The sequence below is a fragment of the Chelonia mydas genome, chromosome 10 (genome assembly GCF_015237465.2).
Source record: "Chelonia mydas isolate rCheMyd1 chromosome 10, rCheMyd1.pri.v2, whole genome shotgun sequence".
Taxonomy (NCBI): domain Eukaryota; kingdom Metazoa; phylum Chordata; order Testudines; family Cheloniidae; genus Chelonia; species Chelonia mydas.
In genome coordinates this window covers 38,349,007-38,374,892 of record NC_051250.2, presented here as the reverse complement: position 1 = coordinate 38,374,892, position 25,886 = coordinate 38,349,007, and the positions used below count along the sequence as shown (strand labels likewise).

The 25,886-nt window shown below is 48.2% G+C and overlaps 1 protein-coding gene across 1 annotated transcript; it reads left to right on the top strand.

The window, feature by feature from the left end:
• Positions 1-2,010: 2,010 nt before the first annotated feature.
• METRN (meteorin, glial cell differentiation regulator) lies at positions 2,011-25,608 on the top strand. The gene is made up of 4 exons (XM_007069693.4): positions 2,011-2,444; positions 11,578-12,005; positions 19,198-19,257; positions 21,768-25,608. Exons 1-4 carry the CDS (start codon positions 2,356-2,358, stop codon positions 22,082-22,084), a joined length of 894 nt encoding a protein of 297 aa, XP_007069755.3. The 5' UTR covers positions 2,011-2,355; the 3' UTR covers positions 22,085-25,608.
• The last annotated feature ends 278 nt before the right edge of the window (positions 25,609-25,886 follow it).

Here is a 25,886-nt window from a genome sequence, read left to right as displayed (position 1 = left end):
TTTGGCCAACAAGCCAATTATCCCAAGGGGCAGTGCCAACGGCTGTGTCAGTGGCACCCTTGTCTGAGGCTGCTAAATAATTCCTCTCTTAAACAGAGAGAAGTCTGGACCCAAATCCCTTTCCCTAAAGTGTGAGAAATGTTTGGCTCTGAATCCAAGCTTTGTGGCTCTGGCTGTTCTTAGCTGGGTGCAGGTTACCTAAACTGTCAATAGAAGTAGGGGAAAGGTGGCCTTGTGGATAGGATACTGGGATTATGAGACTTAGGTTCAGCTTCTGGCTCAGCTGTACACTTTCTTTGTGACCTTAAGAAAATAATTTAATCCACCCCTGCGCCCCGTTTCCCTATTGATCAAACAGTGGCTAGATAACATAACCCATTCTCACAGGGCTGTTGTGAGTATAAAATCCTTTAATGATTGTGAGGTGCTCAGATTCTATGGGGATGTGGGCCATATACAAACCCAGACAGATGAACGTGAAATGGGTTTTCCACACTGAAGGAAATCTTGATCAGATCCATCCACTAAAAAGATCTTACCCAACAAACATGCCAGCTTCTGGGCTGACAGCCACTGTGACTGGGGCAGTGTTTCTGGCATACCTAGACACTAATTTTTACAACAGCGTCCGTCTGTGTGCATTTCTCCTCTGGCTCCTTTCTACTCACAAGCTTTCCCCCAGGACTTGTTCCACCTTAAACTTCTTCTGCTGCTGGTTTATTATCAGACAAGAGCATAATAATGGACCATGCCATCGCTTTCAGACTGGATTCATTTTCTATGGATTCCAACAGATTGACTTCTTTCAGTATCATTTCATGGCCTGAGGGCTCTGAATCCAGATTGCAGCCTCCTTTCCCTACCCCAACCCCCCTTCCTTTTCTTTCTTTCTTCCATCCAAATTTACAATCCCTCATTACCATTCTGCTCCACCCTCTCCCTAGAGACTTTGTTCTCTTGCCTGTATCATTGCATTGCAATTGTTCCATGTTTATTTCAAACATTTTGGCGGGCTATAACTCCAATGGAAACTTAATTAATTGCAGGGCTTGTGGACCGGGGACAATAGCGTCTGAAAAAAATAAAATCATTAGCAACGGCTTTTGCAAAAAAAATAAAGGAGTTTTATGCTATGCTGATGAACAGGCTAATAACAGCAATAACTGGGTAATGGGGAACGCATTCCCTGTATGTTTTCAGAGCTCTTAACAAATCTGTAATGCAATTCTATTCCATTGCTACAGACAAAAAGAAGGGTTGGGTCAGATACACGGTGGGCCAAATTCTGAAGTTCTAAGTCCAGGCAAAATACCTGTTACAAAGTTAGATGATCAGATTAAAAGAACCTTTTTTAAGATTGTACACAGCTCCATTGGCTTCATGCTCTGAATAAGGATGGAATAAAAACTGAGCAGGGACATCAAATTTGGCCCTTTATGCATAATTTGATATTATTTAACTTATATTGTAAATACCATTTATAATTCAAACAACCTGCATCCTGATTAGATCTACCCAAGCTGGCATTTCCTGTGTAACTCACCTCAAAACCACAGATCTGACAATTACATTTTCCAAGATGAATATTAGTCCTAGGGAGGTCAGATCCTATGTGCAAAAGGCTCATTGATTCAGTGTTTTATTCATGTTGTGTGTCTGTATAATAGAAAGGGGTTTGTTTACAAGTTGTGTTCATGTATATTTTACCATTTAATCAATCAGCAGTATATATATTTCCCCAAACCTTTCTCAAAAATTAAGCATCCTCCTTCCCTCAAATCACTGTGCAAACCATCAGCTGTCTGTGTGCTGAACTCCTCGCATCTGGACAACAATCACTTCAAATCAGCCTTTTCACTCTTTTTTTCTATTTCATTATATTGTTCTCAAATTCTAGTTGTTAATGGGGAAAGGGAGCCCACCCCTCATCCTTCTCTCTGCTCCGATTGGCTGAAAGTTTCCGAGCCCTGCTCCGATTGGAGAATGGCAAATCATCTCCTTCCCCCCAGCCCCCCGCGCATTCACCCCTTAGTCCACCGTCGTTGAATCTGACCAGCAATCTGTGGACACCTTAGTCAATTTCACAATGAGCCTTCTGGTCACTTTCATCTCGGCTGCTTGTCCCCTGGCTCTGAATCACAGCATCACTCCGGACTAGCAGGAGGAAGGAGGGAAATCCTGCTTTGCATCCTGACAACTTTTGCGGCGGAGGCCTGGGGAGATGGATGGCGGAGACATGCAGGCGTTAACTCCCCACGCACATTCCAGCATGGTGTCTGTTGGGAAAGGATTTACTCTAGTCTCTGGCATTTGATTCCTCCTTCTGCTTTATTGGGAGACGAAATCTCAGAGAAGATGCCTTTGGTGCTGTGGGCTCTTTGCCTTGGTGTCCTGGATACGGTCCTTTGCAGTTATTCAGAAGACCAGTGCAGCTGGAGGGGGAGGTACGAACTTCGGTCCTCAATTAAAAATAAGTAACCATTGGCAAGGATCGCCAGAGATCGCACTGTGCTAAATGTGCCCTATGGTGGGAAACTATCTGCTTTGTCCAGAAACTCAGATAACTTTCTGTTAGTAATGCAGGCTCATATCTTCCAGCCCCATTGTCCTCAGTGGGAGTTTGGACGGCCGGGTCGGTATTCATGAAAAGGGCTGGTGCAGCAGAGTTTCGGGTGTTTAGGAGCTGGTGGATGGGGTAGTGCATGTTCTGGCTGAGCTGTTATAAGTATCAAGAGGGGGGCCTGATTCTGTTTGCACTTATCCTGGTGTCAATCAGGAGTAAACCCACTGAAGTCAATGGTGTAAAGGAGAGGAGCTTTTAACCAGAAGTTTGCATTCTTCTTACTAACCTATGCCCAGGGAAATATTGAGTTTCCACTTTATGTTTGAGAAAAGGAAAATTCCAGTTCTTGTGGCTGCCATTTTTAGTCAATTGAGTTTAACTTTCACAGAGCCTCTGGGGAAAATAGATTGCTTTCCTCTAAGGAGGTGATGGTTTGTGTTCTGTCCTCTACCCCCCATTCCCTGACTGCTATCAGAGGGGGAAAGTATCTCCCTCAAAGCTAGCTAGATGAAAGCTTACAAGGTTTTAACTTAAATCCAATCTGAGAGAACAACATCCATCCTCCCAAACCATCTCTCTGTGAGGGGCAGCATCTTGTGTCCTCCGGCAGAGGTTATGGTCTCTGCATCACATAAACCCTCCCGCTGGCTACCCCGGTTTTCTGTGCTCTGTAGTGGTGGGTTTTACCTGGTGTGATGATTGTTTTATTGCATCCTAGGGCTGCAGGCCTCTTATTGTTTCTTTGTAAGATGGCAGGAGGGGAGAAAGGAGTAAAGAAGTGAAAGTGCTGGAGTTTGTTTAGTTTTTCTCATCTTTATGGCATGCCCCCTTGCAAGATCAAAGCTGCCCCCTAGAATTAAACAGTGATCTTACTCCCTGCAGTGTTATAGGGACATGTGAGAGTTACAGACCTCTGCCACTTGCAGTTTCTTGATTCCCTGTCCTCTCCAACCTAACCGTTTTGCACTTCATAATAATATCAATAGTGAACGATAAAATCGGATGCAGTAGTAACTAATCCTTTCCAAATACACCATGCTGCCTGCTTTCATAGGAAAATAACTCAAGTGAAAGCCTCAAAATAAAAAGCCTCTGAGCAGCCTGCTTTAATACATGAGCCAAATTGCTCTTTGACATGATTTTGTTGGGAGGTTGCAGAACTCCCAGGCCAAGGAGTCATTTAAAACCACAAACATTGTTCAGATCCGAGAACAAAGCAAGGTTTGTCAAGCAGTTACTGTAAGAGCCCTGGGGCTTGGAACACCTTTTCATTGTGTGGGTACAGTGCCTAAGATAGTGGGGCCTGAAGTGATGAAGTGAGCTGTAGCTCACGAAAGCTTATGCTCAAATAAATTTGTTAGTCTCTAAGGTGCCACAAGTACTCCTTTTCTTTTTGTGAATACAGACTAACACGGCTGCTACTCTGATACCCAAGATAGTTCAGTGGCAGCATCTGTTTCTCAGTGTTTTTGCCTATGTGCAGTTCTACAGATGAGTTAACTACAAAGGAGCAAAAACAGGTCAAGTGACTGTCACTGGTTCAGTCTAGATTAAAGACCCATGCCCTTCTACCTCCTGCTGAGACTTTTGCTTGCTTACTAGTGTGATAGTGCAAAGAATGGAGAAGTACTCATATTATCACACTCTTACTGCTCCAAAAGCTTTGGAACTACTTTAGAAAAGTTTGGCTGTTGCTTTTACAGCAGAGATTTAACAGAATCAGTAGCCCTGAAAAGGTTTCTAAATAAATGACTTGGTCCCTCTTTTGGATGATACGTGAATATCTAGTGAATGACTGAACTAGTTTTTCCTGCCAGGCTGTAACTCTGTAGATTTCACTGTTTTGTTATGGGGCCTGGTTACAGATTCACAATTTTGGGGGACCAACCTGGGCAGATATTTCTCTTCCTCCTTTCCCTGGTCAAAGACTCAACTTGTATTAGAATAGAACACTGGGGAAGACTTGCTGGCTAGTAGACTGCAAGCCCTACTAGCTTAATGTATGCACTTTCTCAAACGACACAGAGTTGGGCTGGGTCAGTACTTGGACGGGAAACCCCATTGAAAAAACCTAAAGATTATTCTTCTTTCTTAAGCCTCTTAGCACCTTTGAGATAAGACAGCAAACCAAGATCCTGGCCACTTGTTCTCATTAATGATCCCCTGGCATTCTTTGTCAGCGTTGTGTGTATGGACCAAATTCCAAAGCAGGTAATTAGCCTTCCAAAATCTTACCTATAGTTTAAATCAGATACAGCTACAGGTTTCTGCACTTCAACTAACAGCACACAGTCACACTATAGCTTAGCCACTGTTGTGTTTCATATCAAAGGTATTTCAATACAGGTGTGAAGTGCTCCTTATATATCCCTGACTGCTTTGAGTTCTTTGGGTGGAAAGCACTATAGAACAACACATTAGTTTTATAATTTTTTTTGTTTAAAAAAAACCCAGGAGGTAGACTAGATTGGACACTAAACTATGACTAAGAAGACCTGGTTCTATTCCTGTCTCTGCTACTTGGCAAGTCACATCCCTGCTCTGTGCCTTGGTTTCCCCTGCAATCCTTTGCCTGTCTTCTCTACTGCAACCACTTTGGGGCAGAGATTGTATCCTGCTATGTGTTTGCTCTAACGGTCCCAGCTGGGTGCACTATCCATTAGTACATGCTGCCTCTCAGAGCCTCCATTCTGTTCTCACATATGGGATTCTAATGTATCTTCATTTGCGTTATAGATAAAAGATGGTCTTGTGGGTCAGGAACGTGATTAGGAGCTGGGCTGCCTAGGCTGTGCTTCAGGCTCATGGTGTGACCTTGCACAAGTCTCTCTGTGTCTCACTTTACCTGTCTAACCCATCTCATCGTGGGGGAAGGGGGACCGATGATTAATTGTTTGATTGCTTAATGCACTTGGAGATCCTTAGCTAAAAAGGGCTATCAAACGCCAAAGGAGAGATACAAAATACAATCATGGAGCCTTAAAATTCTGCCTTCCCTGCAGGGGAATGTCGCTGAAGGACACTGAGTTCGTGCACCAAATGGTTGTTCCAGGCCCACAGGGAGGGGCTAGGTTAAGGCGTCAAGAGTGGCTATAGATTCTAAACGCCAGCATGGAGAAAAGTGGAGGCCATAGGCCATCCTCCAGGAAGGGGGACTCCCCTCTGCACTCTCTGTTGTTTATACTGTGCACACTCCGCGTGCCTAGAGATGTATACAAGGCAGCAGCGTAGTAGAGCAGCAGGATGACTTTGCCCACAGCAAGCATCTGCAGGCCTGCTTCTCAACTAAGTTTACTCTGAATGGCCTCAAATCTCTTCTTGCACAAGGAAAGCAAAGTAAATCCCATCTCGGATTCAGGAGAAAGCTGGGCTTTAATTTGTAAAAGACAACAGGCGGGCGCAGGGGCAAGCTACGCCCACTGTCCCCACAACCTGTCCTTCCCTGTGAGCTCCCTCTGCCTTTCGATGGACACCTCTTAGGAGTTTGCCCAGCTGTATGGGGCTCCAGCCTTCTCCGTCTCTTCTCAGCCAAACCCCTTGGGTTCACCTTTGAGTAAGGGGAATACTATACATTGCCATTTATTCTGGAAGGAAAGGCTCTGACCATGAGTTGGTTGAGTTCAGGATCCTGACGCAGGGAAGAAAGGTAAGCAGCAGGATACGGACCCTGGACTTCAGGAAAGCTGACTTCGACTCCCTCAGGGAACAGATGGCCAGGATCCCCTGGGGGACTAACATGAAGGGGAAGGGAGTCCAGGAGAGCTGGCTGTATTTCAAGGAATCCCTGTTGAGGTTACAGGGACAAACCATCCCGATGAGTCGAAAGAATAGTAAATATGGCAGGCGACCAGCTTGGCTTAATGGTGAAATCCTAGCGGATCTTAAACATAAAAAAGAAGCTTACAAGAAGTGGAAGGTTGGACATATGACCAGGGAAGAGTATAAAAATATTGCTCGGGCATGTAGGAAAGATATCAGGAGGGCCAAATCGCACCTGGAGTTGCAGCTAGCAAGAGATGTCAAGAGTAACAAGAAGGGTTTCTTCAGGTATGTTGGCAACAAGAAGAAAGCCAAGGAAAGTGTGGGCCCCTTACTGAATGAGGGAGGCAACCTAGTGACAGAGGATGTGGAAAAAGCTAATGTACTCAATGCTTTTTTTGCCTCTGTTTTCACTAACAAGGTCAGCTCCCAGACTGCTGCGCTGGGCATCACAAAATGGGGAAGAGATGGCCAGCCCTCTGTGGAGATAGAAGTGGTTAGGGACTATTTAGAAAAGCTGGACGTGCACAAGTCCATGGGGCCGGACGAGTTGCATCCGAGAGTGCTGAAGGAATTGGCGGCTGTGATTGCAGAGCCCTTGGCCATTATCTTTGAAAACTCGTGGTGAACGGGGAAAGTCCCGGATGACTGGAAAAAGGCTAATGTAGTGCCAATCTTTAAAAAAGGGAAGAAGGAGGATCCTGGGAACTACAGGCCAGTCAGCCTCACCTCAGTCCCTGGAAAAATCATGGAGCAGGTCCTCAAAGAATCAATCCTGAAGCACTTACATGAGAGGAAAGTGATCAGGAACAGTCAGCATGGATTCACCAAGGGAAGGTCATGCCTGACTAATCTAATCGCCTTTTATGATGAGATTACTGATTCTGTGGATGAAGGGAAAGCAGTGGATGTATTGTTTCTTGACTTTAGCAAAGCTTTTGACACGGTCTCCCACAGTATTCTTGTCAGCAAGTTAAGGAAGTATGGGCTGGATGAATGCACTATAAGGTGGGTAGAAAGCTGGCTAGATTGTCGGGCTCAACGGGTAGTGATCAATGGCTCCATGTCTAGTTGGCAGCCGGTGTCAAGTGGAGTGCCCCAGGGGTCGGTCCTGGGGCCGGTTTTGTTCAATATCTTCATAAATGATCTGGAGGATGGTGTGGATTGCACTCTCAGCAAATTTGCGGATGATACTAAACTGGGAGGAGTGGTAGATACGCTGGAGGGGAGGGATAGGATACAGAAGGACCTAGACAAATTGGAGGTTTGGGCCAAAAGAAATCTGATGAGGTTCAATAAGGATAAGTGCAGGGTCCTACACTTAGGATGGAAGAATCCAATGCACCGCTACAGACTAGGGACCGAATGGCTAGGTAGCAGTTCTGCGGAAAAGGACCTAGGGGTGACAGTGGACGAGAAGCTGGATATGAGTCAGCAGTGTGCCCTTGTTGCCAAGAAGGCCAATGGCATTTTGGGATGTATAAGTAGGGGCATAGCGAGCAGATCGAGGGACGTGATCGTTCCCCTCTATTCGACACTGGTGAGGCCTCATCTGGAGTACTGTGTCCAGTTTTGGGCCCCACACTACAAGAAGGATGTGGATAAATTGGAGAGAGTCCAGCGAAGGGCAACAAAAATGATTAGGGGTCTAGAGCACATGACTTATGAGGAGAGGCTGAGGGAGCTGGGATTGTTTAGTCTGCAGAAGAGAAGAATGAGGGGGGATTTGATAGCTGCTTTCAACTACCTGAAAGGGGGTTCCAAAGAGGATGGCTCTAGACTGTTCTCAATGGTAGCAGATGACAGAACGAGGAGTAATGGTCTCAAGTTGCAATGGGGGAGGTTTAGATTGGATATTAGGAAAAACTTTTTCACTAAGAGGGTGGTGAAACACTGGAATGCGTTACCTAGGGAGGTGGTAGAATCTCCTTCCTTAGAGGTTTTTAAGGTCAGGCTTGACAAAGCCCTGGCTGGGATGATTTAACTGGGACTTGGTCCTGCTTTGAGCAGGGGGTTGGACTAGATGACCTTCTGGGGTCCCTTCCAACCCTGATATTCTATGATTCTATGATTCTGGTGCAGTAGCTGAGCTGGTTCTGTCACTTGTCCCCCAGGCTCACTTTCCCTCCAACATGCCCACTATGGCCAGCCTGAGGCATTCAAAAATTGTGAGTCAGGCACAAAAAATCAGGATTTTTTTTTTTAAATAATAAATTTTGGGCTCTTTGCATTTGCCTTCTGGTTTCTGAGCCTTTAAGCTGTGCTCCCTTCATGTTTTCAAGCTTTGCTCTGCAGCCTCAAGAGATACAAACATCCTTTTTAAAAAAAAGAAAAGAAAGCTGGGAGTCTCACATACTCACTTGGCTCCAGGAGCTGGGGTGCTAAGAAAATCCCTCAGTATCACAAGAGTTGGCAGCAGGTCACTGAACATCACCATATGGCAACTATTAGGGCCTGGTGGACTCTTTATAATCTGTCAGTCTGGTGGGTAAGAAATGGGTCAGTGATTAACCGGATGCTGCAGCGGGATCTAACCCAGCTTAGTCATCGGACAGCTTTCAGACATGAACTATAGGGCAGACACAACTGATGCCACAAGAGGCTGTGGTGGAGTTGGTCCTTCAGCCTGATACCTCCCCTCTAGAGCCATACCCACCGTGGAAGGCACGTGTATGCCTGCCAGAGCCCTTGCTGAGCAGGGCCCCATGCAGACTCCCTGTACCAAGCTCCTGTCCTCTCAGTTAGCAAAGCAAAAGCCAGGAGACAACAAAAGCTCCTGAGTGGTGTCTGAGGCCTGGGATATGCAGGAGATAAGACTAGATGATCTGGTGCCCACTTCTGGACCCAAATCAATGATTATGACAAAACCTCAGGCCAAAAATGTCACAAAGGCCAGTGATTTGCAGGTACCCTCTAGAGCAGTGGCTCTTAACCTGGGATGCATGCATCCCCTGGGGGTGCGAGACATGCCAGATTTTTTCAGAAGGTAAATCATCGAAAACACAAATTAAGCACAGGCACGTAAGTACAACTACTTTGTTTCATCAAACCTATGTATTGATTAACATTATACATTTAACAATTACTGTAATATACAAACAAAAATATATCTACGTTTAAAGAACTGACCTACTTCAACGATCTTTGATAAGGGGTGTGAGAACATATTTTGATTTTTGATAAGGGGTGAGAGAACATATTTTGAGAACCAAAGGGGTGCAGGCTGCAGTAAAGGTTAAGAACCACTGCTCTAGAGGCACCTTGAACAGGAGGTGCTGAACATCCACAAGTGAAATCTGTACAAGCTTCTGGGGCCCAGTAGCTCAGACAATGAGGTTCAAGATATTAGCCCCCCCCCCAAAAAAAACTGAGGGCCTCCCCTCACAATCAGAGGCCAGGCTTGAAAATTCTGGCCATGGGAAGGAGGAGTTTGGTGGTGGCCAGGCAGACAGAAAGAAGATAAAGTCTTAGGGAAAGAGGAGGATGTTCATCTCTTGGGAAGATCAGGCATAATTTGGATAAAGAAGAGCATGAGAGGTCCAGGCCTGGAGCCTGGTATGCCATGTATTCAAGCTTAGTGGTGTCTTTGGTTGGGAGATGCTGATATAATAGGCATTCCAAACCCATTGGGATAAGAGCAGCTTCATTTCCTGGAGCCTTTCCACCTCATAATGCTGCATCTTGGCAGGGGGTTAGACTAGCTGACTCTTGCAGTCCCTGCTAGCCTAGGATTCTATGATTGTCATGCTGCTTCTGCTTCTGCAGTGAGGTAGAGAAGGGGGTCCCCAGCACTGCATTTGCGTCTGAACTTCACCAAAGCATCAGGGTGTCCGGAGCCAAGGTCTGGGTTCAGCACCCAGAGAAAAAATGAGGAACAGCTAAGAAATTTGGATAGGGGCGGTGGATTTGGGGATCCAGGGTCTGACTCAGGTCCATTTCCACCTGGAACAGGTGATCTCCAAGCTGGTCGCACAGTAATTGAGCAGGCTGCTCCACAAGGAAGGAGCGAGTAAGCATGAAGTCAGCCCAGAACTGGAGGAGGAAGACAAAAGGAGCAGTCAGGAAAGTGTTGAGCCTGACTCTTTGTTACAAGCCCACATTTTAGCTCCGTCATGGAGTGCCCCAGTCACTAAAACCCACATCCTGCAAGGGAGTTAAGCACTTACATCCATTTGATTTGAGTGGGAGTTAGGCATCTAACTTAAATACCTTAGAGGATCAGGGCCTAGTCCTACTCCCAAGGCTCTTGGCAAGTGGAGTCAGTGCTGGTAGCTGTGGCCATTGGATGCTAGTTTAATCTGCTGCATGGCGAGACCATTGGGAGCTGAAGTGGCCCTGGAGCATGCTGGGATAGAGAGCCTTGTGCCAATGGGCTAGTACAGTGGTTCTCAGCCCAGGGCCGTGGCTGCATGCAGTTCAATTAGCACACAGCTGTGGCCCAGCTCAGCTGTGTGCTAAAGTCTGCCTGCATGCCAGGGTCTGCCAGGTTCTTGGTGCGGGATCCGGGCTGCCCACCGCCTAGCGTGGCGGGGTCAGGGTAAGGGCTGCCGGCCCACCCCATGTGGTGGGAGTCCGGGGTTCAGGTTTCCAGCCAGCCCTGCGGAGTCAGGTGTCCGGGGCTGCCAGCTGGCCCCACAGGGTTGGGGCCTGAGGCAGCTGCCTGGGCCCGCAAACTCTGGGGTCCAGGGCAGCTACAGGGCGGGGGTCCGGGGTTGGGGCAACTGGCCAGCCCTGCACGGCAGTGGTCCAGGGTCGGGGAAGCCAGCCCGCCCCACGCAGCAGGGGTCTGGGGTTGGGGCAGGCGGCCGGCCCCATGAGCTCCAGGGTCTGGGGCAGCCAGCCGGCCCCAGTCCAGGGAAGCTGCATGGCAGGGGTCCAGGGCGGGGGTCCAGCTTGCCCTGTGGGGTCCAGGGCTGCCAACCCGCCTCATGGGGTCCGGGGCAGCCGCCTGGCCCTGCAAGCGCTGAGGTTCAGGGCAGCCATGTGGTGGGGGTCTGGGGCGGACAGTCACCCAGCCCCACAAGCTCTGGGGTCCAGGGCAGACATGTGGCGGGAGTCCGGGGCAGCCATACGGCAAGGGTCTGGGGTGGGAAGCCGGCCCCACATGGCAGGGGTCCGGACTGCTGCTGCCCTGCCACCTGGCCCCTGCGGCCCAGCTAACACATTGTGGACCACATATGCGGCCCACAATGTGTAATAAGTTGAGAACCACTGGACTAGTAATATGGTAACATGCGTTTGTTCTCCCCTCGCAGTGGCCTGTCCCAGGAATCGGGCAGCGTGGAGCAGATCTCTCTACACTGTGCTGAGGGCTCACTTGAGTGGCTGTACCCAGCCGGGGCTTTACGCCTCAGCCTCTCCCCCCGCCTCCCCATGAGCACTGCAGCCAAAGGGAAGAGCCCCAGGCAGGTCACCACCTGTATCAAGCCCTCCAGCACCTTCCGAGGAGCTCAGATCTATCTGGAGAGGAATGGGATCCTGGAGCTGCTGTTGTCTGAGGCAGATGCCTCCCTTCGCCGCAGGGTGCGCTGCTTCACCTGGCTGCCCCAGGAGAAAGTGGCACTGTTCCTTCAGTCTACCCTGCACCAGGACATCAGCCGTCGGATTGCCGCCTTCCGCTATGAGCTGCGGGGAGACTGGAACTCACGCCTCTCACTGCCCTCCAGCAACCTCAGCATGGAAGGTAAATAGCCAGTGGCATGGCTCCACAGGGTGCAAGTGTAACACTGACAGACCCTGGCCATCGGTGGGCGGGAAAGAACCTGGGACCTCTGGAGCTAAATGCATGAGCTCTACTGCATGACCTAAAAGCCATACAGCCAAGTCTGTAAAGAAGACTCATTAATCTCTCTCTCTAAGTAGTCTCGGTGCCACGAGAGGGAACAGAACACCACACCCAGGAGGTGTGTGGGTTACACCAGGACTATTAACCAATTCCGCTGCTAATCTGTATTGCTCTCCTGTCCTATCCTGTGACTTTGCCAGTCTCCTCCCTCACTGGGCAAGGAGGGTGAGATCCACCACAACAGTGCCCTCCTGACATGAGCTGCTTCTCCAGCAGGATGAGATTTCTTACTGCATTGTTCTACCAGGGCCAGGTAAAAATCTAGGCTTGTGCGCATCCTTTTAGAGAGGGAGGCTGGCTGGAGCAGGACACAAGGACCCAGGACTCCTGGGTTCTATTTCTGATTCTGACACTGACTCACTGCATAAGCTTGGGCAAATTGCTTCACCTCTTTGTACTTCAGCTTCCCTCTCTGTAAGATCAGGGTACCACTGCTGATATACTTCACAGGATAATTAGTTATTAACAGACCAGTCCTCAAGGCCTTACTTAGTTTGCATTCAGGCAAAATTCCCCTTGATTAATGAAGACAATGGGAAGTTTTGCTTGAGTCAGGGTGCCAGGATTGGGCCCATTATTGACTGCAATAGCAGGGCCCTGAGCCACGCAGCTGTTACACAGTAGGAGCATTTTGGTCAGTGGGAATCTTCTTGGGTTTCTTGCTGCTCCAGGCTGCAAAGAGGCACAGGCTGTAGGAGGTTCCAGCTACTGGCTGCTAAAGGACCCGCATGATGTGGGCCTCCTGTCAGGGACAGGGAGGGGATGGTTACCCAAGCTGGCCTCTTTTCCTGAGCGGGTTTAGAGAGCGAAGCCAGGAGCCAGAGGAGGATCTCAAAGCAGCTCCTATCGACATATTTAATCAGTGCCATCTCGCTCCACGGCTGAGCTAACAAAAGTCCACTCTGCGGCCCGTGAGGGACATCCCTGCCATTCAGCCACCCCAGAGATAAGGGGCTCTCCTGGTTGCCATGGCAACCCTGGCATTCTCCACATGGGAATGGCAAGGGTTGCTCTCTTGCAGCACCCTGTGAACCCTAAACCCGGGATTAGTGTGACTGGTTTTTCAGGAAAGGGGATTTGGAAAGAAATAGCCTGGCCCTGCAGCAATGGTGCTCCTCCCCCCTCTTCTCCTTCCCAGCCATAGGAACACCTCCGATGGCAGCAGAGCTGACCCCTGGGTCAGGGAAAGAGCACAAAGATCTGGAAGCTGTGGGCTGGGTGAATTAGCAGTATTTTGCCACTGAGCTAGCATACCCCTCCCTGCCTGGAGAGCTAGTCTGTCCTAGTCAGGTTCATCACCCCATGTAAAGGTACCATAACACCAACACCTGCCACAAGGGCTTGTCTGGGAACCTTGAGCCTAGAGACAACCTGAGCCTGTCTGTATAAGAGGACAGAAACCGACTGTTGAATCCCAGGCACCTTGAACACCAGGAAAGTTCTCCTCCCACTCTGGGTTCTCAGCTCGAAAGCTCAGCAGTGTTTGAACCAGGGAGGGACATGCATGTGGTAGGGGTCATTCAGACCAAGGGAAACTTGGGTTCAAGCCAAATCCCTGGCTCCATCTCTAGCCTATATCACAGAAGGGGAGCATGTCATTGCCTTCCTCCTCTGCCAGCTGTCAATCACTGTGTATTTCTGATTATTAAAGAAAACTGGTGTTGGGGTAGAGGAAACATTTCCCCTTGGTGAGAAATAGCATTCATGGCCCTGTTCAGAATGTCCCAAGAATGGATAGGGCTGCCCCTCTCCCCTAATGGCTGTTACCAGTTCAGTTTCATTTGGCTCTTACTTCCCAGTTTGTACGGGTAGTACAAGAGGCTCCTCCTCAAACGGCACACGGTGGTCCCGTGAGTGTGCTCCGAGTCAGGGACTCTGTATTCTGTTCCCAGGGCAAGTCACTGAACTGCTCAGTTTCCTGCTCTCTGCACTGGGGATGCCAACAATGAACTACCATGCAGGGGAGGGGCAAGGATACATGAATTGCTCTTTGTAAAGCGCTTTGAGACCTTTAGATTGACAGGTTAGGGGAAGGATAAACTGTACTGGGAGGAAAGATGGTCATGTGCTTAACACAGCACCCTGAGAGTCGGTTCAATTCCTGGCTCTGCCACAGACTCCTCGGCTGACCTTGGGCAAGTCATTTAAACACTTTGTTCCCCAGCTGTAAAGCAAGGGTGGTCATGCTTGCTTTCTCCCTCTCCTTATCGATCCTGTCTGTTTAGCTTGTAACTGCTTTAGGTCAGAGCTGTCTCTTGCTATGTGTACTTACAGCACCTAGCAGAATGAGGGGTCTGTGAACATAAGAATGGTCATACTGGGTCAGACCAAAGGTCCATCTAGCCCAGTATCCTGTCTGCCAACAGTGGCCAATGTCAGGTGCCCCAGAGGGAATGGACAGAACAGGTAATCATCAAGTGATCCATCCCCTGTCTCCCATTTCCAGCTTCTGGCAAACAGAGGCTAGGGACATGATCCCTGGCCCATCCTGGCTAATAGCCACTGATGGACCTATCCTCCATTAACTCTTCTAGTTCTTTTTTGAACCCTGTTATAGTCTTAGCTTTCACAACATCCTCTGGCAAGGAGTTCCACAGGTTTACTGTGCATTGTGTGAAAAAATACTTCCTTTTGTTTTAAATCTGCTGCCTATTAATTTCATTTGGTGACCCCCTAGTTCTTGTGTTATGAGAAGGAGTAAATAACATGTCCTTCCTTACTTTCTCCACACCAGTCATGATTTTATAGACCTCTATCATATCCCCCCTTAGTCATCTCTTTTCCAAGCTGAAAAGTCCCCGTCTTATTAATATTTCCTCATATGGCAGCAGCTCCATATCCCTAATCATTTTTGTTGTCCTTTTCTGAACCTTTTCTATTCCAATGTATCTTTTTTGAGATGGGGCGATCATATCTGCATGCAGTATTCAAGATGTGGGCGTACCATGGATTTATATAGAGGCAATATGATACTTTCTGTCTTATTATCTATCTCATTTGTAATGATTCCCAACATTCTGTTCACTTTTTTGACTGCTGCTGCACATTGAGTGGATGTTTTCAGAGAACTATCCACAACTCTCTTTCTTGAGTGGTAAAAGCTAATTTAGACCCCATCATTTTATATGTATGGTTGGGATTATGTTTTCCAATGTGCATTACTTTGCATTTACCAACATTGAATTTCACCTCCCATTTTATTGCCCAGTCACCTGGTTTTGTGATATCTTTTTGTAGCTCTTTGCAGTCTGCTTGGGACTTAACTATCTTGAGTAGTTTTGTATCAGATTTTGCCACCTCACTGTTTAGCCCTTTTTCCAGATCATTTATGAATATGTTGAATAGGACGGGTCCCAGTACAGACCCCTGAGGGACACCACTATTTACCTCCCTCCATTCTGAAAACTGACCATTTATTCCTACCCTTTGTTTCCTATCTTTTAACCAGTTACCAATCCATGAGAGGACCTTCCCTTTCATCCCATGACAACTTACTTTGCTTAAGAGCCTTTGGTGAGAGACCTTGTCAAAGGCTTTCTGAAAATCTAAGTACACTATATTCACTGTATCCCCCTTGTCCACATGCTTGTTGACCCCGTCAAAGAATTCTAGTATATTGGTGAGGCATGATTTCCCTTTACAAAAACCATGTTGACTCTTCTCCAACAAGTTATGTTCATCTATATGTCTGACCATTTTATTCTTTACTATAGTTTCAACCAGTTTGCCTGCTACTGAAGTCAGGCTTACTGGCCTGTAATTGCCAAGATAACCTCTGGAGCCCTTTTTAAAAATTGGCATCATATTAGCTATCCTCCAGTCATTTGGTACAGAAGCTGATTTAAACGATAGGTTACAATCTACAGTTAGTAGGTCTGCAATTTCACATCTGAGTTCCTTCAGAACTCTTGGATGAATACCATCTGGGCCTGGTGACTTATTAATGTTTAGTTTATCAGTTTGTTCCAAAACCTCCTCTAATGACACCTCAATCTGGGACAGTTGCTCAGATTTGTTGCCTAAAAAGAATGGCCCAGGTTTGGGAATCTCCCTCACATCCTCAGCCATGAAGACTGATACAAAGAATTCATTTAGTTTCTCCGCAATGGCCTTATCGTCCTTGAGTGCTTCTTTAGCATCTCGATCGTCCAATGGCCCCACTGGTTGTTTAGCAGGCTTCACTGTGACCCAGGGACCACTTGATGCCAACTGGCAGAGGTTGCAGAGGGGATGCATAATAATACTATTATAAACTGGAGGTCAGGCAGGACCAAAAGTCATGCGTGTGTGGACCGCCCAGCCTGCAACTCAGGTGTACACAGCTTGGAACATCACCAGACAGCCTGTACACGAAAGATACTGTCGTACTGTAGGATGATGGGGCACAACACATCAGCCTGTGAGTGTGTTTTTGGGGGGCACCATGCCACAGAAATGAAGCAACTGTACGAAGTTTTCCATGGGGAACATGATACACAGAAGCTATGTGGTCTAGTGACTTGAATTCAGGGTTAACAGTCAAGAATTTGTCAGCTCAGTTCCCGTACTCTGCTGCCAATTCACTGTGTTGCTTTGGGCAAGTCACTTTACCTCTCTTTGGGGCCAAATGGGATAATGCTTCCCTGGGTCCTTGGGAAGGGAGATGCAAAGATAAATTAATGTTTGAGAAATATGAATGCTAAATATTATTCCCCTTTTGGCTGAGTAATGTGTGGCCCAAGCAGGGTTAGCCTATGAGATCTGGCAAATTTCAGAGAGGGTTATGAACAGCAGTTAGTCCTGTTGCACTTGCCCAGCCCCACGGCCTCAGCCTAGGGGGCAGCCTGGCTCAAACAGATGTGCACCTCAGCTTAAGAATTCCTTTCAGTCTCTGCTCCAGAGTGAGAACTCCAGGGGCGGAGGGGTGGGCAGTGGTGTCTTGACTTGTTTTTCTGGTTCCAGCGGCCAGTGCACCAATTCTGAAATGTACTTTCTCTGGTCTCTTAACTCCTTATGCTCTCTGGAGGGGCAGTGGAGCAGTCTCAACAGTGCCTTACACCAGAGGTTCTCAGTCTTTTTCTTTCTGAGGCCCCCACAACATGCTATAAAAACTCCACAGACTACATGTGCCACATCAACTAGTTTTCTGCATATAAAAGCCAGGGCCAGCATTAGGGGAAGCAAGCAGGGCCACACCACAGAGGACCCTGCTAAGGTAAGTTGCTCAGGCTTCAGCTTCAGCCTCAAGTGGCGGGACTTGGGGCCCCGGGCTTCAGCGCCATGCAGTAGGGCTTCGGCTTTCTGCCTTGAGCCCCAGCAAGTCTAATGCCAGCCCTGCTTGGCGGGTCCCCTGAAACCTGCTCACAGCTCCGCATGGGGCCCTGGACCCCTGGCTGAGAACCACTGTCTTACACAGCCATTTGCTCAGTGGAGACTGCCCTGCACTATGGAGAAAGGAGGGGTTTTGCTGAGAGTGACCTTTGCCAGTGGTGGATTACCCTTGCCCAGGGGGCCCAGCCAATTGGGGCACCCCGGAAAAATGAGCACCACAGCAGAAATCTGCTATGGGGCGGCAGAAGCCAGGAGCCCTGGCAGAAGCCGTGGGGCAGGCAGGGGAAGCCCCAGCACCAAGACCCAGGTCCCCAGGAGAAACACGGGGCAGCGGGGAAAGTCCCAGCACCTGGAGCCCTTGCTGTAGCCCTGGGTCTCAAGTAGCTCTCACTCGCCGCTGTGGTGCTGGGCCTGTGGTAGGAGGACAGAGCTTCTCTGGTCTTGAGGCTGCAGTGGGGGCGGGAGAAAGGAGCGAACAGGAGGTAGGGGTGGGAATGGGGGCGAAGTGGGGGAGCAGAATGGGGTGGGACTGTGGGCGAAACAGGGGCAGGGCTGTGGGGGAAGGGGTGGAATGGGGTTGGGCCATGGGCGGGGCCCCAGTTCTGGCACCAGGGTCCCTTCACTTGCTCTGAACCAGGGCCCCAGGAGACCTTAAGCCGACTCTGCCTTTACATACCATGTGCAGAGCAGGGGTGGGCGGGAACGGGAGGATCTGTTGTCTCAGCGAAGCTTGGGACAGTAAGGAATTGGGATGCAGTCTCCCAAACTGGTACTACACCAGAGATGGAAGTCAGCAGCTAGAGATCTGGGGAAAGGGAGCCAGGCTAGAATGGAAACCAATACGCGCAAACACGGACCCGGGGTCATCACCTTCCTCTGGCAGAGCGGTTGTATTTTGACTGAAGTGTAAAGCTGGACTCTTGATCTAACTCTCACAGGTGTTGCATGTGTGAGCACAAGCTACGAAGTACAGAGCAAGGCAGGGAGAGCGCAGCTGCCAACTTTCGGCTGCCCAGGAGCAGGAGTGAGGCCTAAGAGAGGAGAGTGTAGCTAAACAGCTCATTAGCATGATGAGGATCACACTTCAGCCCACATTTCCTCCAACACACTTGTTCTCTGCCCACAGAGGGCTCGATGCTCTGTCCCTCAGTGCAGAAGGTACTGTCCAGCACTGCTTATGTTCTGCATGCATAACCTCTGCCTGCTATGGCCCACAAGCCCCTTGCACATCCTGTGGAGCACCATGGAAGCACTTGAATACGGGATACCAGCAACCCCTATCTTGGTCTTCCCTTCTCCTGAGCAGTTCATTGCAATTCCTGACTCAGCCAGAGGGGTCACTGCAGAGCTCCCTCAGAGCACATTGCCTCTGCAGCTTTCCCCACACAAATCCAGAAGCTCTGAGCTTGCCTCTGGGACCTTTGTATTTTCTCTGAAGAATCCACATCCTTTGTGCATGGTGCTATTGCAGGGGAAAGCTGCATTCCACCAGGCCAGCTTCCAAGTAGAGAGAGCCCTGAGAGGGCACTGGGCAGCAGAGCAACCCTTGTGAGAACAAAGGCAGAGCCCCAGGCACCCGATGGTCTGAGGAGGCCAGATGGCGATGCAGTGTGGCACCTGCAAACAAAAGGGATTAAGCCACCATTCCCGCCTTGGGAATATCTGAGAAGGAAGCCTGGGACTCACTTCTAACACACTTTTCTCTGTTTGAATGCTACAGGGGCATGCCGGCCATGTAATAACACGGAGATCTTGATGGCCATTTGCACTAGTGACTTTGGTGAGTAAGCTTTTGCCATTTCTGCATTTACTGTTGCCCTCTTCTGCTTCACATTCTCTTTCCCCAAGGGTTCTTTTTCCAGGAATCGGGGGTGTCTGACATCAGTGGATCCAAGAATTAAACACAGAACAAAGAAAAATCCAGTCTCTGATGTCCCCATGATAAAGAGACATGCTAACCAGCACATAATACACAGTACTATTTACCACTGGCCTCTACTAGAGAGAATGAGAACAGCTCAGTTATGTGTCGTAGGCCTTATGACAACTAAGGAGATTCTTCCTTATCTCAAGTGGTAAGGAACTGTGCTGGTGGATTAAAAGGCCTTGAAATCTATTCCCTGTCTTACCAAGGAGTTCTGGGAGATCTCTGGCAAGCACTAGAGCTGTGCAGAGTGCAACAATTTCATTCCGGGGCAGTTCTCAAGGTTCTGAACTTTATTTTTGTTCCACATTAGAACATTTCACACGTTTTAGCTAAACTGAATCATGTTGAAACATCTGTTTTTGGATGGAAAATGTGAGCTTTTCAATCTGGGTCCCCTTCCCTCATCAGATGTGACCAGAGAGCCCTTGGCCAAAAAAAGCCTCGCCTATGAAAGCAGGCTAAACCAATATGTTTCTGCAAAACGTTTCCTCTTTGACAAAACTGCATATTTCAGTCAAAGTCATTTGGTCAAAAATGTTCCACCCCGCTCTAGTAAGTATTGGAATGAAAGCTGGAGTACTATGTGGCCAGATTTGTTACTTAATGTACTCTGTGTTGAGTCTTTCATACACCCCTGTATTCCACAGGTCTTCGCAGTGAAATAATTGGTGCAGAAATAAAAGAGGAAGAGGGAGAAATTCAACAGCATAGGCAAAGCAGAAAAGCTCCTTCCCCTGCAGCACAGAAGCCAGGCACTTGAAATGGGAAGGAGGGGCCATCTTTTCATCCTCGCCAGCCCCTGCACGCACACACAGGGTTGGGCATAGTCCAGATCTGACAGAGCATGTGCATGGGAGCTATTCGCAGTGTGAACTTTCCATATGCTGAGCAAAACAAGGGGCAGTTGGTGTGGAATCACAGAGAGCCCAGTGTGGCAGCTTTACAACGGCAAACAAACCAGCCATTGCCCTTTGTTCCTGCCACTTAATTAGCTGACTCATAGCTGGCAGGCCAGGCCATGGCAAAATTAATACCATCAGCAGGTAGCCTGTGGTAAGTGCTGCCGACAGAGCTAAGCCAAGGCATTTGCTCCCAGGCTGTGACCATGCAGCCGAAAACAGCCTTGCTCCTATTTAAATGTCCACACATGGCTGTGCCACAGTGGGCAGTTGCCAATTATTCCTGCACGTGTTGTTAAGCTCCTAATTTGCATCTCTAAACAGTAGAAGGAGGGTCAGGGGTCACTGGCTGTCCAGTCCAGAGTTGCCATGCCAATGAAGAAGTCAAACGTAAGAGCAAGGGATTTGCCATGCTAGATCAGATCATAAATCCAGTGGTCTGGCAGAGGCCAATACCTGCTGATTCAGGGAAGACCAACCCCCCTAGAATGCACCCAGCTAATTGTGCAGTATTACACATAATATGTGCAGGGAGGGGAAAATCCCTTCCTGACCCTCACAGGTGATCAGTGCATGCACTGAAGAATGGGGCTTCATAACCTTTATCTCAGTACATAACTGTGAATGCTAGGAAATGCCCATGAGTATCCAGCCTATGTATTCAATGACCCCCAGCAAAAGCACATTCCCCAGGTTGGCTGTCCTCTGTGTGAAGGGGGGTATTCTTTTATGTTCTTTCTAAACTTACCAGCCATTTCTTTCATGGAGTGACATCCCAACTAGAACAGAGAGAGAGGGGTGGTGATGATCCCTTTAGAATACAGCACTTGACATCCATTATCTGCATTACAAGGGGATTAGCACAGGAGAACCCACTGAGCACTGGTCTATACTAGACTTCTGCGGGGGATGCAGCTCTAGCCGTGGTAGTAAGGATAAGAGCACTGGCATGGATTGAGCATGGGTGTTTTTGCCACTGTCCCCTAGACTTACTCAAGTATCTCCCCTTCTTATTTTGGCCAGTGAACCTCAATTCTCTCCTGCAGCTCCCCTGCCCACAAAGCACTGGTAACTGGGCTCAGTGCAGGAATCCCTGAGAGAGGTTCTCTGGCCTGTGTTATGCAGGAGGTCAGACTTGTTGCTCACAGTGGTTCCTTCTGGTCTTACAAATCTATAATGCACCTCCATTGTGACCTGCAGTCCCTTCAACTATTCCAGCACCACATCCCCATGCAGAGCTGCCAGTGTGCTGAACATGTAAATACATCAGGCTTTGGGCCCAGGTCTCCAGAGGTAAGAGGCTGGTGCAGTGACCCCGTGGATCGCCTGTGCCACCTGGACCTAGTCAGTTTTTACCAGATAGCTAAGTGTTCCCAGTTAGGGATGCAGAAGTCACAGCAGTGCAACAGTTCCCAGCTCTGGATCAGTGAGTAATTGTGTCTGTCCTACCACCTTTCCCCTCAGTCATTCGTGGCAACATCCGGACCGTCTCCAATGATGTTGAGATGCAGGAATCCGTCATCAGCGTGAGTGCCATGCGCATTCACCGGCAGAAATTCACTTTGTTCCCGCCTGCCGGCAAATCCAGCAAATCCATGGGCAGCATCCACACTCTGCTGCAGTGTGGAGTGAAACCAGGACCTGGCAGCTTCCTCTTCATGGGGTGGCTGCACTTTGGGGAGGCCTGGCTTACCTGTGCTCCCCGTTACAAAGACTTCCGGCGTATCTATGAGGATGCGCACCAGGCTCATGAGAACCCCTGCGAAGTCTCGCTGGACTGAGCGATGAGGGCAGGGGCATTCAGCCTGACCCTTGGGAATGGGGATCACCAGCAGCAACAATGGCGCCACCAAGGGCTCGCATCCACCAGCCTGGAGCTAGCAAGAGTTCTCCCCATCCCATACAGACCTGCAGTGGTCCCCATTCCTGCTTCACTTGCTCTGTGCTGAAGAGAGTTGTAAAGCACCTTCTGTGCTAACAGGAACCTGGCCCCTGGGGTGGAGATCCCCAGACTAATGATTAGGAGCGGGCACACACTGAGTAACATAAAGGGAATTAGACCCTCCCCTTGTGGGGAACAGTAATACACATAGGACTGACTAATGGACAGCAGGACTTCTAGTCAACCCTCCCTTTAAGTAGCTTGAGGGGACAAAAAATGCCAGTGAAATGACACAGTCTCTGCACAGTTGCTAAGTCAATCCTTGCTATCCCAAGATTCATTGCCAGGCGAGTCTCAGCGCTGAAGGACTTTCTTGCTGTACTGTGACTGTTCAGACTAAACATGGGAGTGGGCTGAGCGCGTGGATCATCAGAACTGGAAACCAATGCATGAGCAACTCTGCTTCTCATTTTGCACCGAAACACACCCACACCTCATGGAAAAGGCTTTGGCAAAACCAGCCAATGGCATGGGAGCCTGTCTGTGAAAATCCTGCCTGAAGAAAGAGGCCATTCTAACTGCACCTGGTTTGACCCATAGAACCTGATTCAGCAAAGTTCTTGAGCACATGCTGTCAGTCCGATTGACTTCAAAGGGACTAAGGCCTAGAGCCTCAAAGGTATTTAGGCATCTTGTGCTTTGTAGAACTGGGGCCTTGTTGCCCTGACAAAGTTTGGTTCTGAAATAGCCCTGCTCCTTCTCCTTCCCCAAGAGCTTCACCCCTCCAGGGATGGGAGGAAAACCCAGGGAGTGGCAGCTACCATTTTTACATTCCATTTAGTATTTGTTTGGGTAGAAATGTGAAGACACTGCTTTGTACACAGCATGGGAAAGTGGGGGATAGCTGAGTTATGGGGGAGAGTCAGAGCAGGGTTGGGGATATCCCCTGGATGGGCTCTTGAAAGGACATAAATTAATGGATCACAGCTAGAAGTTTGCCTATCCCTGGCTCTGAACTTGGCTGCCAAAAAGTTGCCCCATAGAGTCCTCACAGGTATCTTGTGTCTACTCTCATTGACACTTGGGGAGTGTTCCCTGGAGGGGCCCCAGCTTTACACTACAGTAGCAGAGCAGAATGTGGGTATCAATCTGTATCTGCCAGGGGAGGAGGAAGCTTACCTGCTATGGGTTTTGGGTGCTGGGGAAGTTGTTTATATCTGCCAGCAAGGAAAGACATAAGCAGCCCTAAGACTTTGATTAAACCGTTATGTAAATGTATACACAAGCTCAGTGCTGCTCTTCAAGCTCCTGCCAGCGGAGCCCTCACTCAAAGCCCCATGCACAGACTTTGGCGCCACCTCTCTCCACACATTTACCTCCATCCCTCAAACCTGGCATTGTCCTTGCCTTCAGCAACACCCAAAATGCAGAATCACCAAACAGCTTCTAGAACACTTTAAAAGAGAGGTGGGCCCAGGCTGAGATTGGCTCTAAACTTCCCCCGAGTTCTGCTTCAGATCCAGATCCAGGGTTCTGGTTCTGGTGTTCCAGTCTGGTTTCCATCTCTGCACTAAAGAAGCTGACACCATTTTAGCATCACTTTTGTGCTGTCTCTGGTCTGTGATCATCATCTATGGGCCTTGACAGGACAAGAGGGGTGGGAAGAACCTTTGCGAAATTCAGCCTGAAGTGGTGCAGAAGACAGTCCAGTATAACTCTTGTGTGTACAGCAGTGAACTCTCACCAGGGAAATTTTTTTAAATGAAGATTTGGGTAGACTGTAGTTTGAAGAAAAGGTTCCCATATAATAGACCCCATAAACTAATGGCACCTGTGGGAGCCTGAGTGCATGGCGGAGATGTGACTGGAGAGCACAGGTTTTTCTTTCTGCAGCTTGTGTATTTCTGAGCGGATGGAATCTCAACACACTATATAGATATACAGTATTGTCAACCATGTGTGTATTGAAGGAGATGGATTTGCAACATTGTGAGGAGTCCCTACGGAGAATCTGTACATGTGGAACAGAGATTGCCATGCCATCCCAGATCAGTGTGCTTCAGCCACCAGTGGTGGAAAGTAGGCAGGCAACAGCTGCTGATGGAAGCATTCAGGCAGAAGCAAAGACCTTGGGAGGAGAGAGCAAGAAAGCAGAAGCTTCTCATTGGAGAACAGGAGATAGGATTAAGGATCAAGAGATTCAAAAGACTCTTCTCTTCTAGATCATTGCTTTACAAACAGTTGGAACTTGGACAACTGCAGAGAAGAATAATCTCTTGGTTTGATTATTGGGGTGTGTGGGTATGAGATCTGGGTTTTCAGTTTTAAGCTGACACATCCACTTTGGGGTGCTCAGAAGCTGTAGAACAGAAATTTTGAGTTAAAGGGACAGGGCTGAGGGGAGTTTGGGACAAAGTCAGTCACACCAGTTAACTATCAGCACACTCCTAATTTCATGTGGAAACTGCTGCTAAAGCCCAGGAGTTTTAGACCTTGGCTACACTACAACTTCCAATTGAGTTTGTAACTCATTAGTGGCACAGCTGACCCTAACCATGGCTTGTGTCTACATACACGACACTATTAACACTCAGTTAGTAATCATGGCAGCTAACTAGGTAGTTTTGGCTCAGTTCAGATCTAGCCTGGAACATGGTTGGCTTCTTGTAACTAGTTTATAACATGTTTTTTGCTGTGCAGGTGAACAGCCCAGCATGCTTTGGTCCCCCTGCTGCAACATGTCCTCTACTCTAGACCCTGTTGAGGTGTCATGAGAGCTGCCCAGATTTTCCCACAATGCACTGTTACAAACCTAGGGTAGGTGTGAACACATAAACATCTGTAACATGGTTGCACTGTGAAAAAATCTGCAGCACGGAGACATGTCTGTTGTAAAGGGTTAGATGAGACAGGTTACAACACCATTGTTTCATATGAAGTGTGGATGGGACCTGCGGCCAGTGAGTGACGGTTCACATGATTCTGCCCCACTTCCTATCCAAAAATGCTTATTTGGGAGAGGAGCGATATTTGACAATGGAATGGGGACACCATATGTGCACTAAAAGTTATAATGATACCAAATTTGTGGGTTTTTTTTAAAGACTAAACTTTTATGTGTAAAGCATGTTTTGTTTTGTTTTTTTTTAATTTGAAATCTTAATATAAAGTGCATCTCCACAGCTGTAAAACACTGCCTGGCACATTAGCTGTTGCCATTCTGTAGGGTGTAGTCAATGGCCGTGAGAATCTTTGTAATTGAGTTTGTACATATAACGTCTATTTACAAGGTAAGGAAGGAAGCCCTGATTCTGTGTAGTTTGTAACAATGAGATTTCTTCTTGTTATGGTTTGAAATAAACAATTGTATTTGTCATCTGTGGTTTTGAAACACCATATAAAAAAAATGAGTATTTCTAGCAACTCTTGCGTCCGTGATTTTTTTCTGGGGACACTGGGTCAGGCTGTGTTCTTATCTCACTAGTTTTGAAACAAAATTGAGTTTGGGGAAAGTTAACAAAAACTAATAACTGAGATTTTGTAAGAGCTTAACAAGTTGGAGAGAGGCTTTCACAGGGCTCTCCAGGTGGACAGCAGCTAACAAGCTTAGCCCATGAAACACCGAGGTAGAAGCATCGTGTGATTGGAGCAAACTCAGTGCCAAATTCAGCCCTGGTGTATCTCTGTTTAACTCAGTAGCC

Coding starts and splice junctions, on each gene's coding strand:
- METRN (XM_007069693.4), top strand. CDS start 2,356: ATGCCTTTGGTGCTGTGGGCTCTTTGCCTTGGTGTCCTGGATACGGTC. Junction 2,445..11,577: donor CAGTGCAGCTGGAGGGGGAG/GTACGAACTTCG, acceptor CTCCCCTCGCAG/TGGCCTGTCCCAGGAATCGG. Junction 12,006..19,197: donor CAGCAACCTCAGCATGGAAG/GTAAATAGCCAG, acceptor TGAATGCTACAG/GGGCATGCCGGCCATGTAAT.